General features: G+C 34.1%; 1 protein-coding gene across 1 annotated transcript; it reads left to right on the top strand.

Moving 5' to 3' along the window:
- The first annotated feature begins 3,690 nt into the window (after nt 1–3,690).
- Nucleotides 3,691–12,596, top strand: LOC134254849 (tRNA methyltransferase 10 homolog B-like). The gene is made up of 6 exons (XM_062737392.1): nt 3,691–3,837; nt 5,464–5,528; nt 5,813–6,038; nt 6,330–6,406; nt 10,114–10,728; nt 10,969–12,596. Exons 2-6 carry the CDS (start codon nt 5,503–5,505, stop codon nt 11,129–11,131), a joined length of 1,107 nt encoding a protein of 368 aa, XP_062593376.1. The 5' UTR covers nt 3,691–3,837; nt 5,464–5,502; the 3' UTR covers nt 11,132–12,596.
- The last annotated feature ends 1,584 nt before the right edge of the window (nt 12,597–14,180 follow it).

The following is a 14,180-nucleotide window of genomic DNA, read 5'->3' as shown; positions in this document are numbered from 1 at the left end:
GAAGATGTATTGATCTCTCCAACAATTTAAGAAAACTGACTTAAGCTTCGGTAGATTTGGTAAAAAGCATTACAAATTAATGTAGAAGAATATGACTTATGCAATGATGTACAACGTACTGTAAGCATAAATTGACATTTAACCCTCAATTTACCGAGAACCTTATAAAAGTTAGCTTTGGTTTTTATTTTAGTCATTTTTTGTGTCATACTTGAGCTTCCAGTAAACATTCATTACATACTCATATCACAGAGAAAAAAAATTATTTTTATTTCCGCGCCTTTGAACTAATCAGAATGACCTTGAGTCAAGTGGAATGAAATGACACACTAAGGGGACGACCATTTGATTCTGAAAAGGAAATAAATAATCTGTCCCTGAAAATGTTGAAAATAAATAATCTGTCCTCCTCTGCAAAGAAAATAAATAATCTGACCTTGACTTATGATATTTTTATTGTGAAAATACCTTTTTATTTACGTTCAATTTAACCTCAGAATCTTCAATTCAGCATTTTTTTGAATATATCATTTTAGAACCAAATATATTTAAAATCAGATTCTATGGTCGATACAATGACCAGTTGATCAGCATACAATTTATCATTAGTCAAATGTGATGAATTTTTCACTTTAATTGTAAGTCCATTATTTATACCCACAATTTAGATAATTTTTTTTTTATTATTACCCCGATAAATTAATACAAAGTATACACGGCAGGTGTGACTGGTCGGCAGGGAAAGCTCACTCCGTCATGGCATCTTATCAAATCTCTGATGTTTTGAAGGTCCATGTTTGTCAATCCAATTTTTTGTGTTTTATACTTCTTATAAATACTGTTAAATCTCCATATCCTTCATTAACGAAAATTGCTGACAAAGCAGTGACATAGAATTGAATTTGAAAGGTTGAGTGTGTGTGTGTGGTGTATGTGTGTGTGTTGGGGGGAGTGGGTGGGTGGGTGGGTTAAACTTGATATCTGAAAAGAATTTGACAAACGAAAAAAAAACCCATTAATACATGATTCGGGAGGGGGAATCAGTTCCTACTCCGATGTCTTTCAATCGTTTTGTACAGTTACTTACTACTTTAATTAACAAAATGTGGAGATTTTCAAAACATTTCTATAAAAAAATTGTCCTGGTTTTATTTGTAAAACATGTATATAGCAAGCAACTCTATTTTGTAGAAAATTCAAACAGCAAATGAACTTGACATGTTAGAGGTGTTTAGCCGAGCTTGTAGGAAAGGTCTGCTCTAATCGAAATCTTAGGAATGTTTTTTAACATTTTCGTTCTCTTATATAACATGACTTGTCTCTATATGAACAATTCTGGATATATATATATATATATATATATATATATATATATATATATATATATATATATATATATATATATATATACAGTTGCAAAACATTTCTATGTTAAAAATGTGTACGATCGAAGCATCGAAGTTATATAGTTTGTATGTGGTACACGTGAGTGTGTGTAAGGGGGATGGATATGAATGGTGAAACATTCGAGTTTATTTTTCCGCTCTTTGGAAAGGTCTAAGATGTTGCAAATTGTCCGCCACTCCCCTTTTGACATTAGCTTCAGACCTTTTTTTAGGTCACCTGAGTAAACTCAGGTGACCTATTGCTAAATCTTTTCGTCCGTTGTCGTACATCGTCGTACGTCGTCCGTCGTTCGTAAACTTTTGAACATTTTTAGCTTCTTCTCTGAAACCACTGAACCAATTTCAACCAAATTTGGCAAATAGCATCTATGGGTTAAGGGGAACAAAAATTGTGAAATTCATGGCCCCTGCCCCGCCCTGGGGCCTGGAGGGTGGGGCCAAAACCACTATAATTAGTGCAATCTTTAAAAATCTTCTTCACTCCTGGACATCAAGCAGTCAAAATTTTGGCATGATTGTAATCAACATTGAGTCCTCTACCAAAATTATGAAATTCATGGCCCCTGGGTCAGGGGTTCTGGTGTTAGGGCGGGACTATATAGATAATATAGTAAAAGTTAACTATTTCTTTGAAAATCTTCTCCTCTGCTCCTGGGTATTAAACAAACAAACCAAGTACATAGTTATGATGACCAAGAGTGCCTCTTTGAAAATTGTGAATTTCATGGCCCTGGGTCAGGGGTTCTGGTGTTAGAGCGGGGCTCTATTGATTATGTAGTGAAAATACAATAATTCTTTGAAAATCTTCTCCTCTGCTCCTGGGTATTAAACAAAATAATTAAGTACATAGTTATGATGACCAAGAGTGCCTCTTCAAAAATTGTGAATTTTATGGCCTTTGGGTCAGGGGCTCTGGTGTTAGGGCGGGGCTCTAATGATTATATAGTGAAAACTTCTTTGCTCCTTGGTATTAAACAAACTAACTAAGAATCTAGTTATGATGAGCAAGAGTGCTTCTTCCAAAATTGTGAATTTTATGACCCCTGAGTTGGGGGTTGTGGTGTTAGGGCGGGGCTCTATTGATCATACACTGAAAATGCACTATTATTCCTTCAAAAATCATTCTCCATTACAGAGTAATAGCCCAGCAAAATAGATGGGCAAGCGATTCCTTACTACATGTACTTTAAATGCTATAACTTGATTAAAAGTTTTGCAGTAAAGCGAAGAACTGTTATTGACGTCAAGGTCAAAAACGAAGGTCGGCAAGAAATTTACTCCTACAAGAAAGGTGCCTCGGTTATTTCTCTGTAGGCTTATCTCCTGATATACACGCAAAGTATCTCGCCGTAAACCTCTAGCAAACTGGATAGATATCATCGGGTACAATGTAACATGGGTACAAGTCAAAACGGCACCTGGTGAAAACGGCACTTAGGAAATATGCAAAACGGCACTTTAGAGTAGTCAAAATGGCACTTTAGAAAAGTCAAAACGGCACTTTTTTTTATTTTGAGAATTTGATATTGTTTATACAGTTTCTGATCCGCTCCGCTCCAAGCGAATCAGAAACTCTTGACTTTGGAAGATGGATAAATATGAACTAGTTTGAAAGTCATTAAAGCCAAAGTTCTAACCTATCTAAAGTTATGGCTACAGTTTTGCTGACAAACAGCTACAGGCGGGACGTAGCAACAGAGGTGGGGGGTGGGGGGGGGGATTTTTTTCCCAACATTACCTTTACTATTGAAAATGTCTATATTGAAAGGTTGGTTGTCCCCCCACTTCTTACCATAGTAAAATGATATCAAGGATATGTAGTACTGTATGGAAAAAATTGTAAGTGAAAGGAAATTGGTCTTCAAAAAAAGTTAGGATTTTCGAGTTTGGGCTATTTTCCCTTTTTTCAGGTAAGTAAAAAAATTTTCTCTGGTTGCCCCCCCCCCCGCCTTTCAAAAACGATGCTACGTGTCTGCAGCTAGACAGACAGATGGACGAACTGACAGGGCAAAACTAGATGTATATACCCCCTCCTTAATTCCTTCTTAATTTGCTTCCGACGCCTTTGTTATCCAGATAAAACTTCAAGTGAGTTTGTCGAAAAGAATGTTATTTTTTTTTAGTGGTATATCAGGGTAGATCTGTCCTCAAGGTTTTCTTAGAGAAACGTTATAATTTTTTATTTAGTGTGCACGCACGTGTTTGGTTAGTTCAGTACATTATTTCGGAAAATATTGAGTTATCCCAATAAATTTGCAGTATACCTATGTATCAAGTGTGCGCATGCGCTAGTAAACAAATGGATTCCATGTGGGTTTGGAAACATCACGTATTTTTCTAACTGAGCAGAAGAAATTTTGTTAATCATGGATACCAGTTGTACTTTATCATCATCCATTTCCTAATCAAGATTTATCCGTTGATGTCAAAGGTAGGAACAAGTAGATGACCACGTTATTCACAAAATCTGCAAATGTTTCGAATTTCCTCGGAACTACTTGAACAGATGTCAAACATTCTTTTCAAGTATTTTCGGCTATCGTAACATCTACATTGCAACAGGGTGAACAAAGCAGAAAAAATGGAAAATAGAGTTTCTTCTTACAGAACTTACTGGAGTCATATCGGTCTTTGGAAATCATTTTCTTTTAACAACATTTAATTAATATGTAAAATTTTATAGATCTGTACATGTTGTAGGTGTAAACAAAAACTAGGAATAGTGGACAGATTTAGTTAATCGATCTGGAGAGGGCACTTTCATATTATTATTCACAGACAATCATGTTTTTCTGATCCAACAACAATGTACTCCACCATATTCAGGAATAAACAGGTCTAGTCCAAAGACTATTTCTACCTACGTAGCTATTAATAGCTACGTAGGTATTTAAACCTACCCAAAGTAGCTATTATTACCTACTTTTTGTTTTATCAACATTTTGTGGCCAAATGACTGAACGGCGCAACATGGTAAATACCAGTCACTCTAATGATGAATTCGACAAAATTTTGTCCAAAAAATGATTACTTCCTGAATAGGATATTTTACATTAGATTCTATGCAAAATTGATAATATATGAAGTAATCAATTTTTGGCCAAATTTTTGTCATATCCATCATTAGTGTGACTGTATCAAGAAATTCAGTGCTCACCATGTTGCGCCGTTCCTGAGTTTGGCCACAAAATGCAAGTAAAACAGAAAGTAGGTAAAAATAGCTACTTTGGGTAGGTTTAAATACCTACGTAGCTAATATGTTCTAGGGTGCGACCGTTGGGGCGAGCGCAGTTACTTACTATCAAAAACCTTTACACAGCTTTTACTTGCACTGCCTATCCTCAGTTCATTAAAAAAAGAAAAGAATAAAAAGAAATCACTTCTCAGGCGTCGGGATCGAGATTCCGAACATATCGGAAGTTTCCGACAAAATCGGAAATACCCGAGTCGTTAATTGACGAAAGTTTCAAATTTCCTGTTGACTTAAAGAACAAATAGTTTTGTGGCATGGATATTGCATTAAATCGTTGTTTGTATTTTTTTTCAAGTAAGTTGTTGCTATGTTTTAGCCACCATGTTGCTATGCACCGCAAAGGATTATTGGGAGTTTGGAATTTTTTCATGCGGTGAGATAAAAATTTCTTGAAACAATGTGCAGATTTCAACCCGAATTTCCTCCGTTTGTACACGTTAGTCTATTGAGCTCGCTACGCAAGCGGCGCTTTGCGCCGCCTCGCTGCGTTTGCTATTGATAGCTACGTAGGTAGAAATAGTCCTTGGCCTGGACCTGATAAATACTGAAGTATTTAAATGTTTCCAAACTGCAATGGATTTTTCTTGTACTTTTTGAAATGCTCCATGCTTTCTCAGAAAATTTCTCATTGGTGTAAATTTTGATATTTTAATTTTGTTTAACAATGTATACTTTTATCTATGTAGAGGGATAAAAGCCTATCAAAAAGAATTTGTGCTGTATTCTCTATTCGAATAAAATTTATGAACATTTTTAAGATCTGTACCATTTTACTGGCCATTACAATCATGTTTTATATTATAGATTACATAGAAACTAAACAATCCATGAAGCTAAAGTAAGATGTGGTCAATAAAGTTACTACAGAGGTAAGTAAATTTTGTGGCTAAAACAAAAAAATTCAAGCCAAATTTTTTTTTATGTGAACATTGATGAAGTGTATTTCTGTTAAAGGTCAATTTAAGTTTCGATCTTCCCAAATTTTCAACATAATATATGCAAATAAATTATATATGAAAAAATTAGTACATAAGTGTAATTGTATGTAAGATCTCATTAAAAAATAGTATTATACATTTTTGGCCAATAATTTTTAAGTCTTGATATTTTTTAACAAAAATTTTATACATGTACCTTCTTTTTAATTTAAAAGGTCATTGAGAAAAGGCTTCAGAACAAATTACTGTAGAAGTCAACAATGGTCAAAAAACTTTTCTTCAACATCAAATCTTCTCACAAACAAGAGGAGAAAGTTTTATCCCACGGATCAGATCCAGAATCTGGAGGATTTTGAGGAACATGCGAGTCCCGAGGAGAAGAGGCTATTTCAGATTGTCCAGTCAGAATATCTGGCACTCTGCAGGATGGGCAAATTAGATGTAATATAAGATTTGGTGAAATTTTTTTAATATCAATATGCATCTCTTTAAGATTTTCTGTAAAGTGTTGTTACTTATACCCTTCCAATAGCATAAATTTCTACAATGTCTAGGTTTATATGGGATAGCGATTAATGGAATTGGTACAAGGGATTTGTTTTACTTCATACATGTATTTTTAGATTTATTCAGTAATCTGATGTTTATTTCATACAGGCATTGATTCCAGCACTGTTTGAATGCATTTCATTGGATTTATAAGGTGATTGTCTTATTTTTCTATATTTTTAGATGCCTGATCCCACTGATACACAGTGGTTGAATACAATGAATCTAGAAGGCAAAAGTGCCAGGGAAAAACATTTTCTGTAAGTTAAAAGTATTTGTGAAGAAAGGTTTTAACATGTTTAAAGCAAATTTTTGCAGGTTTTTGCCTAATTGCTTTTCATAGTAGTAAAGAAGAAAAGAGATGTATAGCTCTGTCCTGAAAAAGTCTTCATGAAGAATTTTAAAGTCACTGTGGTTAAAATGGCCGTATAGGTCACCTGAGAATCATGCAACAACTTTCAAATGATAGAATTTGGTTCATGTTTTAAGATAGATGCTATAGCATTCACAATTTTGAAAGAGGCTGGCACCACTGCTAATCATAACTATGAAGTTAGCAATTACTTAGTTTAGTTACTAAGTCTCCTTAATACCCATAAGCAGGGTAGGGGAACAAAAAAATGCGTATCAACTAGTCGGTAATATTCAGCAATAATCAGAAGTGCCCCTACCACACATGAACCCCTGACCCTAGGTTCACACATTGCACAATTTTTGAAAAGGCACACTTGCTTATCAAATATGTTTGATTCATACCAAGGAGCAGATTTCAAACAATTCATTTTCAGTATTTAATTAGTGCCCCCCATGGTATAAATTGCTTAGTTTAGTTACTTAATACCCATAAGCAGGGTAGGGGAACAAAAAAATGCATATCAACTAATCGGTAATATTCAGCAATAATAAGAAGTGCCCCTACCACATATGAACCCCTGACCCTAGGTTCACACATTGCACAATTTTTGAAAAGGCACACTTGCTTATCAAAAATGTTTGATTAATACCAAGGAGCAGATTTCAAACAATCCATTTTCAGTATTTAAGTAGAGCCCCCCCCCCCCCCCCATGGTACACCTGACCCAGGGGCCTGGAAATTCACCATTCTGGAAGAAGAACCCCTGCACATCATAACTATATAGATAGTTCACCGGCTTATTACCCAGGAGCAGAGAAGAAGATTTTCAAAGAATTAATGTATTTTCACTATATAATCATTATAGAGTCCCGCCTTAACACCAGAACCCCTGACCCTGGGGCCATGAAATTCATAATTTTGGTAGAGGCATTCTTGCACATCATAACTGTGTACTTAGTTAGTTTATTTAATACCTAGGAGCACAGAAAAAGATTTTCAAAGAATTAATGCATTTTTCACTATATAATCAATAGAGCCCCACCCTAACACAAGAACCCCTGACCCTGGGGCCCTAAGATTTACAATAATAAATGAGGCACTCTTACTTATCATAACTTAGTTAGTTTTTGGCTCTACTGGTCAGAGACCAGAAGAGTTGATGCCATAGTAATATGTCCATCTGTCTGTCTAGTTTATTTTTCAAAACGCTACTCCTCCTACAATTTTAGTCTGATTTCAATATAACTTGGCACACAAGTAGACTACACTAAGATATATAAAATAGTGCATCGGTTTTTGATTTCAATAAACGGTAATGGTGTTGCCATGGTTACTAAAAATAGAATTTCCTGAGAAATTCCTTTAAAATGCTACTCCTTCTAAAGTTTTGGTCTGATTTCAATATTACTAGGCACACAAGTAGACTACACTAAGATACATAAAATAGTGCATTGGTTTTTGGTTTCGATGAACAATGTTGCCATGGTTACTAAAAATAGAATTTTCTGAGAAATTCCTTTAAGACGCTACTCCTTCTACAGTTTTAGTCTCATTTCAATATCACTTGGCACACAAGTAGACTACACTAAGATACATAAAATAGTGCATCGGTTTTTGATTTCGATGAACGATGTTGCCATGGTTACTAAAAATAGAATTTTCTGTGAAATTCCTTTAAAACGCTACTCCTTCTACAGTTTTGGTCTGATTTCATTATCACTTGGCACACAAGTAAACTACACTAATTTACATATAATAGTGCATCGGTTTTTGATTTCAATGAACGGTGTTGCCATGGTTACTAAAAGTAGAATTTTCTGTGAATTCCTTTAAAATGCTTTCTACAGTTTTGGTCTGATTTCAATATAACTTATCACACAAGTAGACTACACTAAGATACATAATTCTGTGCATCGGTTTTTGATCAGTACAAACCAGTAGAGCTACAGTCTCGACAGAGACTTCTGGTTTTAATACTCATGAGCAGAGAAGGAAGATTTTCAAGGAATAAATGCATTTTCACTTTATAATCAATAGAGCCCCACCCTAACACCAGAACCCCTGACCCTGGGGACATAAAATTCACAATTTCAAAAGAGGCACTCTTGCTCATCATTACTATATACTTAGTTAGTTTATTTGTACCCAAAAGCAAAGAAAAGGATTTTCAAAGAATTAATGCATTTTTCACTATTATAATCAATAGAGCCCCGTCCTAACACCAGAACCCCTGACCCTGGGGCCATAAAATTCAAAATTTTAAAAGAGGCACTCTTACTCATCATTACTATGTACTGAAATTCGTTTATTTAGTTCTCAGAAACAGAGAAGAAGATTTTCAAAGAAATAATGCATTTTCACTATATAATCAATATAGCCCCGCCCTAGCGCTAGAACCCCTGACCCTGTGGCCATGAATTTTACAATTTAGGTAGAGGACTCAATGCTGATAGCAATCATGCCAACAGTTTGACTGCTTGATGTCCAGGAGTAAAGAAAAAGATTTTTAAATATTGCACTAATTTCGCAAGTGAGTTTAGGCTAAATATAAGCTTTTCTATGCAAATGAGCTAATAAAAATGCATAAATTGTATACTTTATTTATGGAAAAAGTTCAAATTGATTTTGTTATGTATACTTAGTACCAACAGTATATTAATGCAAGTGCACATTATGAAGTCCTGTTATGACGTCATTGTTCTTTCCCATTCAAGGAATAAAACACATCAACAAAACAACATGGGCGCAAGGGCATATCCTATTTGATTTAAAATAAATAATGTAAAATATTAAGGAGAATATTCTTAAAATTAATAAAATTGTTGCGCAAATCCTATGTATTTTTTCAATTGATAAAAATTTTCGGAAAATTACACTGGACTATGAATTTTTACCCTGTTTCAACTTAGAACTGTACAAATAGAAAGTAAACAATTTCAATGTCGACATTTGTGCAGCAATATCCTAAATCCTTGGAAAATTTTGCATCCTTTTATACCTTGTTTCTCGAAAACAAAGTAAGGTATGCCCTTGCGCCAGAGAGATTTTGTTGATGTGTCTTATAAACTTGTGTAGTACAGGTTGATGACGTCATAATATGACCTCATAATGTGTACTGGCTTTCGTATATCGTGGATACCAAGAATGTATTAGGAAACAAGATTTAACATTTTCTTTGCTATATGTATAGTAATTGTGGGTTTTAATTAAATATTTTGCATAGAAACTCCATACGTATATCCTTAACTCACTTGTGTTTAGTGGTTTTGGCCCCATCCCCCAGGCCCCAGGGGGGCAGGGACCATGAAATTCACAACTTTTGTTCCCCTTCACCCATAGATGCTATATGCCAAAATTGGTTGAAATTGGTTGAGCGGTTTCAGTGAAAATTTTCAAATGTTAACGCACGACGAATGAAGATGGATGAATACGGATAGTAATAGGTCACCTGAGTTTACTCAGTTGACCTAAAAAGATATTTAGAAATTGCATTTAAAAAACATTAAAGGATGTAAATGTATATCTACTCTTTTCATGAGAATGTTGAGATAAAGTGTTTACAAAAGAAGACAAGTATTTCCCTTTTCTCAGACATTTAATACTATTTTGTAGCTTTCTTCAGAAAAATCACTGGAAAAGGTCTAAGCAACCCCGTGAAAAAGTGACAACAGAAAGGAACCCAGATATTCCCGAGCGCTTTTACAAGGACATGTTTAACTTTACAGAGAGGCTGATAATCAACAATCGCGTGGGTCAGGCCACCATGCTAGAGGACCCGATTCTGATTGACCTAGGCTTCGCTGACTCGTTAGTTTACAGTGAAATCGTTCACGTGGCCAGACAATTGTTTTCTTTAGTCGAGTGCATCAACAGATCTGCTTTCGAACCAACACCGACTCTGAATATAATGTTTTGTAATGCTAAGCCGTCGTTGGAAGACAATGAGTTTTTAAAAGTTTTTCGGTCCAAGGAGTACTGCGGTAGTCGTAGGACCTTGAATGATCTTCCTGTGTCACTAATCACAGACAAGAGTTACCTGGACTTGTTTCCGAGAGAGGAACTGGTGTATCTTTCGCCAGATGCCAAGCATTATTACATTCCCGAGCAAGACGGGATACCTATTATTGGTGCTATAGTGGATAAGACAACAAAAGACAAGTTGTCGTACAGCAGGGCGTTTGAGGATAACATTAAAATACGCAGACTGCCCATTGATATTGGTGACACGTGAGTAAAATCGTTGACAAAATTATTCTTCAAACACGTTTAAGATTTATGTCTAAAAAAATCAAAATGATCAAAGTCAACATTTTTTAAAAGACTGGTATTGTCCATTGTAGTGCTCTAATGTTTACAATTTTTTAAGTTTTAAATTGAAAAAGCATGCCTTTCTTGGATTAAATGTTTTCATTTTATACCATTATATTTTGACTGAAGAAATTAATAGATTTCTTTTTCTTGTTACAGGATTTATGGATCCAAGAGGTTGGCTCTGAACCACGTTGTGAAATATCTGGCCAAACTTAAATTCACTGGGGATCCAATGGAAGCTAGAACTGTATTACCGCGGAGAAAATTTATAAAACCGGAAGAGAAGAAACACAAAAAATACCGCAATGTTGTTATCTAGAGAGATCAGAGATTATGATGTATTTGACTTTTAATTAAGAAGATTAAATCATTTACAAATTTATTACTGATTTCAATATAATTTTAAAAACAGGGAGAATTCATTATATGACAGTTAACTGTTAACCAGAAATATTTTAGGAAAATTTAGAACAGGGTAATATCCTTTGCAAGTTGATACTGGGTTAAAAAATAAGGGGGCAAAAATTTCACTGTAACTATACAGTAAATACATAGTTGTCCATTAGACAACAAAACATTGAATATCAGCTGTTTATTAAGTTTGATGCATGCTGCTGCAAGTACAGTCCTTCATCTATTTTTCTTGTGGAAATGGAAAGTATTTGACGTAATCATATTTCTGTATTTCAACCATAAATACATAGAGACGAACCCTGTTATCTCAAATTAGATGAGACTGAGAAAAAACTGAGAGATATAACGCAAGATTCAAACTGTGAGGGGTGAAATACATAAAAACAAGTGATGTACGCATTTTCCAAATCGCTCTGACATATCCATGGTATTTGAGATACAGGGGCCCTTTTTACAAAGAACTTAGGACTAAAACTAAAATTTAATTCTTTTAATTTTCTAATTTACATTAGGCACCAATGGTTTTAATCTTTTTAAAAAAGGAATGTAGAAAGATATGTTATCAATTTTAAAAAGAATCATTTATTCTGCAAAATTTTACAATCTCCTAAAGTTTTTACCCAGTAGTCTTAATCGTAAGTTCTTTTGTAGAACGCCCCTGTAACTCAAATACCATGGATATGTTGGAGCGATTTGGAAGTCAAACACTTGTTCTTTATGTATTTCACCCTTCATATCTTGAATCATTGGATATCTCAAAGTTTTTCTCTCAGATGGTTGAGAAGTTCTTCCATTAGGATGCCATTATTATAAGCAGGGTTGTCCCTCAGACCCGGGGGCCAGAAAATTTCCTCGTATATAAGGATGTAATCCGCCAGTTATTTTGATACCTAAACTCCTCATCAGGGGAAGAAACTCATGATCTTGTTTTACTTTTTGAATATATATATATATCCCCTTCTATTTTAATTTTTAGGGACAACCCAGATAAATCAAAGGTCTTTTGACCTTATTAATACCAGAAATGTTTACATTGATATATGTTTAACTTTGAATGATCTTTTTTTACAATTTTTTTTACTCCCAAATTTGAGAAACCAAGATTCAGACTGTCATGATCAGCTTCTGTGTTGACAGAGATCGATCATTAAATTATATATGTACAGAACAAGTTAATTTTTTTCTGTTGCATTTTATTCTTCTGGAAATATAACAAACTAACAATGAAATGGATGAAAGAATATACAAGATTCAATATGACTACATATGTAATTACTTTTCCTAAAAAGCTTTAAAATAAATTTTTGACATTGATAATCTTTTCTTAATTTATTGTTACCTACATGTATCTATTGATCAGCAAAACTTGTTTAATCCACAGAGCATTGGTTCCATGGCACACATTTGCCTGAATAAACAACAGCCCATATTTGGAGAAAATATTAAGTGTTTGAATTTACTGTCAGAATAACATTGAGTTTTTTCACCGTAATAGACAAGTTTTTGGAATACAGAGCATCTGGATCAGATAAGTTTTACTGTAAAATGGTCAACTATAAACACAAAGGTTTGTCAAGCATGTTTTTTCCCATTATTGAAATAACCAGCATCTAAAGATAGTCAAAAAATTTACAGAAATTTTTAAAGCACTTCTCACAGAGAATAAAATATAGGCAGTTAGAGTGTAATATCACTGGCAAATATGGAATGCAAATAGGTGTACAATGACCATGAGCTACATGTAGAGCACCTAGCATGTACAGTATTAACTTTCCAGTGGTTCATGTAAAATTCTAATAACATGAATTGCTCAGAAAGCAATGAAAAGTTATCTCCCTTTATAATACTTCGAACCAAAATCCAGTTTTTCTGCAAGTTGTCTTCAGTTCAGTCAATATAGTTGAAGCATGTTATACTATAAGCATGTTTGACTGTAAATACATGTATGTGAAATCACAGTGCTGACATTTTAATTATTAGGACAGTTCAAGTACACAACCACTGAACAAAAAGTTTATAACAGATATATTACAAAATTAAGACAATTCAAATACAAATGTAGATAAATAAATGAAATGTGCACATAACTAAAGCTATGTACATATGAACTATAACCTTCAAGGTATGAATAACAGCAGCACCATCTGTAGATGAACTAAAAATAGTTATGAGAAGTATGATATTCATGATTTTGGCAGGGTAAAAATTAAAGTATAATATTCATGATTTTGGCAGGGTAAAAATTACTGTTTAGGTAAAATATACATGCATTAAACAATATGAGAAGATTAAAAGTAAACAATGTATTTTTCTCAAACAAAAGTTTAAATACACTTTTAAGGATGAGTAAATCCACTACCTATCTCTTCATGCATTGAGACCACAAATATGTAAATGTTAACCCCCAACACCTACCAACAAAAAGAACCTGCAGTCTGCACCATACCAAATCCCCCAAGAATTTGACTGGCATAACTAGTAAAGTTTGAAAAAAAAATATACTGTAATCATGAGATCTGATAGACTGGATCTTTTACACCGTATTTGAATCAATGCTACATCTGCAACAGAGACATTATGTCTGTGAATGTGGTGAATTCACATTCTTTCAGCATGTGAGAAACTGAGAATTCTGAAATATCAATGATTCACAGCTAGGGTACCTCACTTTTAAAACCTTTTTTACTAATTTTAATATCTATATCCAGGAGAAAGCAAAATTGATCCCATTACTAAATATAAATGTCCACACTTTAGAGTCAATCTTAGAAAACAAAAGTTCAGTGCATAAAGAGTTATTCCCCTTAAAAATCATTGACCAAACATGAATATTCAATACATTTTTGGCAAGAACATTCATAGAATGAAATCATTTTACCCATAATCCAACACATTTAATCACAGAATACAAGAGATCAAAACTTGGCTTTAAATTCCAGATTAAGTACAATGAA

The sequence above is a fragment of the Saccostrea cucullata genome, unplaced genomic scaffold, assembly GCF_032062105.1.
Source record: "Saccostrea cucullata isolate Sc308-1 unplaced genomic scaffold, CSIRO_AGI_Scuc_v1 ctg551, whole genome shotgun sequence".
Taxonomy (NCBI): Eukaryota; Metazoa; Mollusca; class Bivalvia; order Ostreida; family Ostreidae; genus Saccostrea; species Saccostrea cuccullata.
Note: the sequence above shows the minus strand (reverse complement) of the source record. Positions and strands in the feature narration are given on the sequence as shown.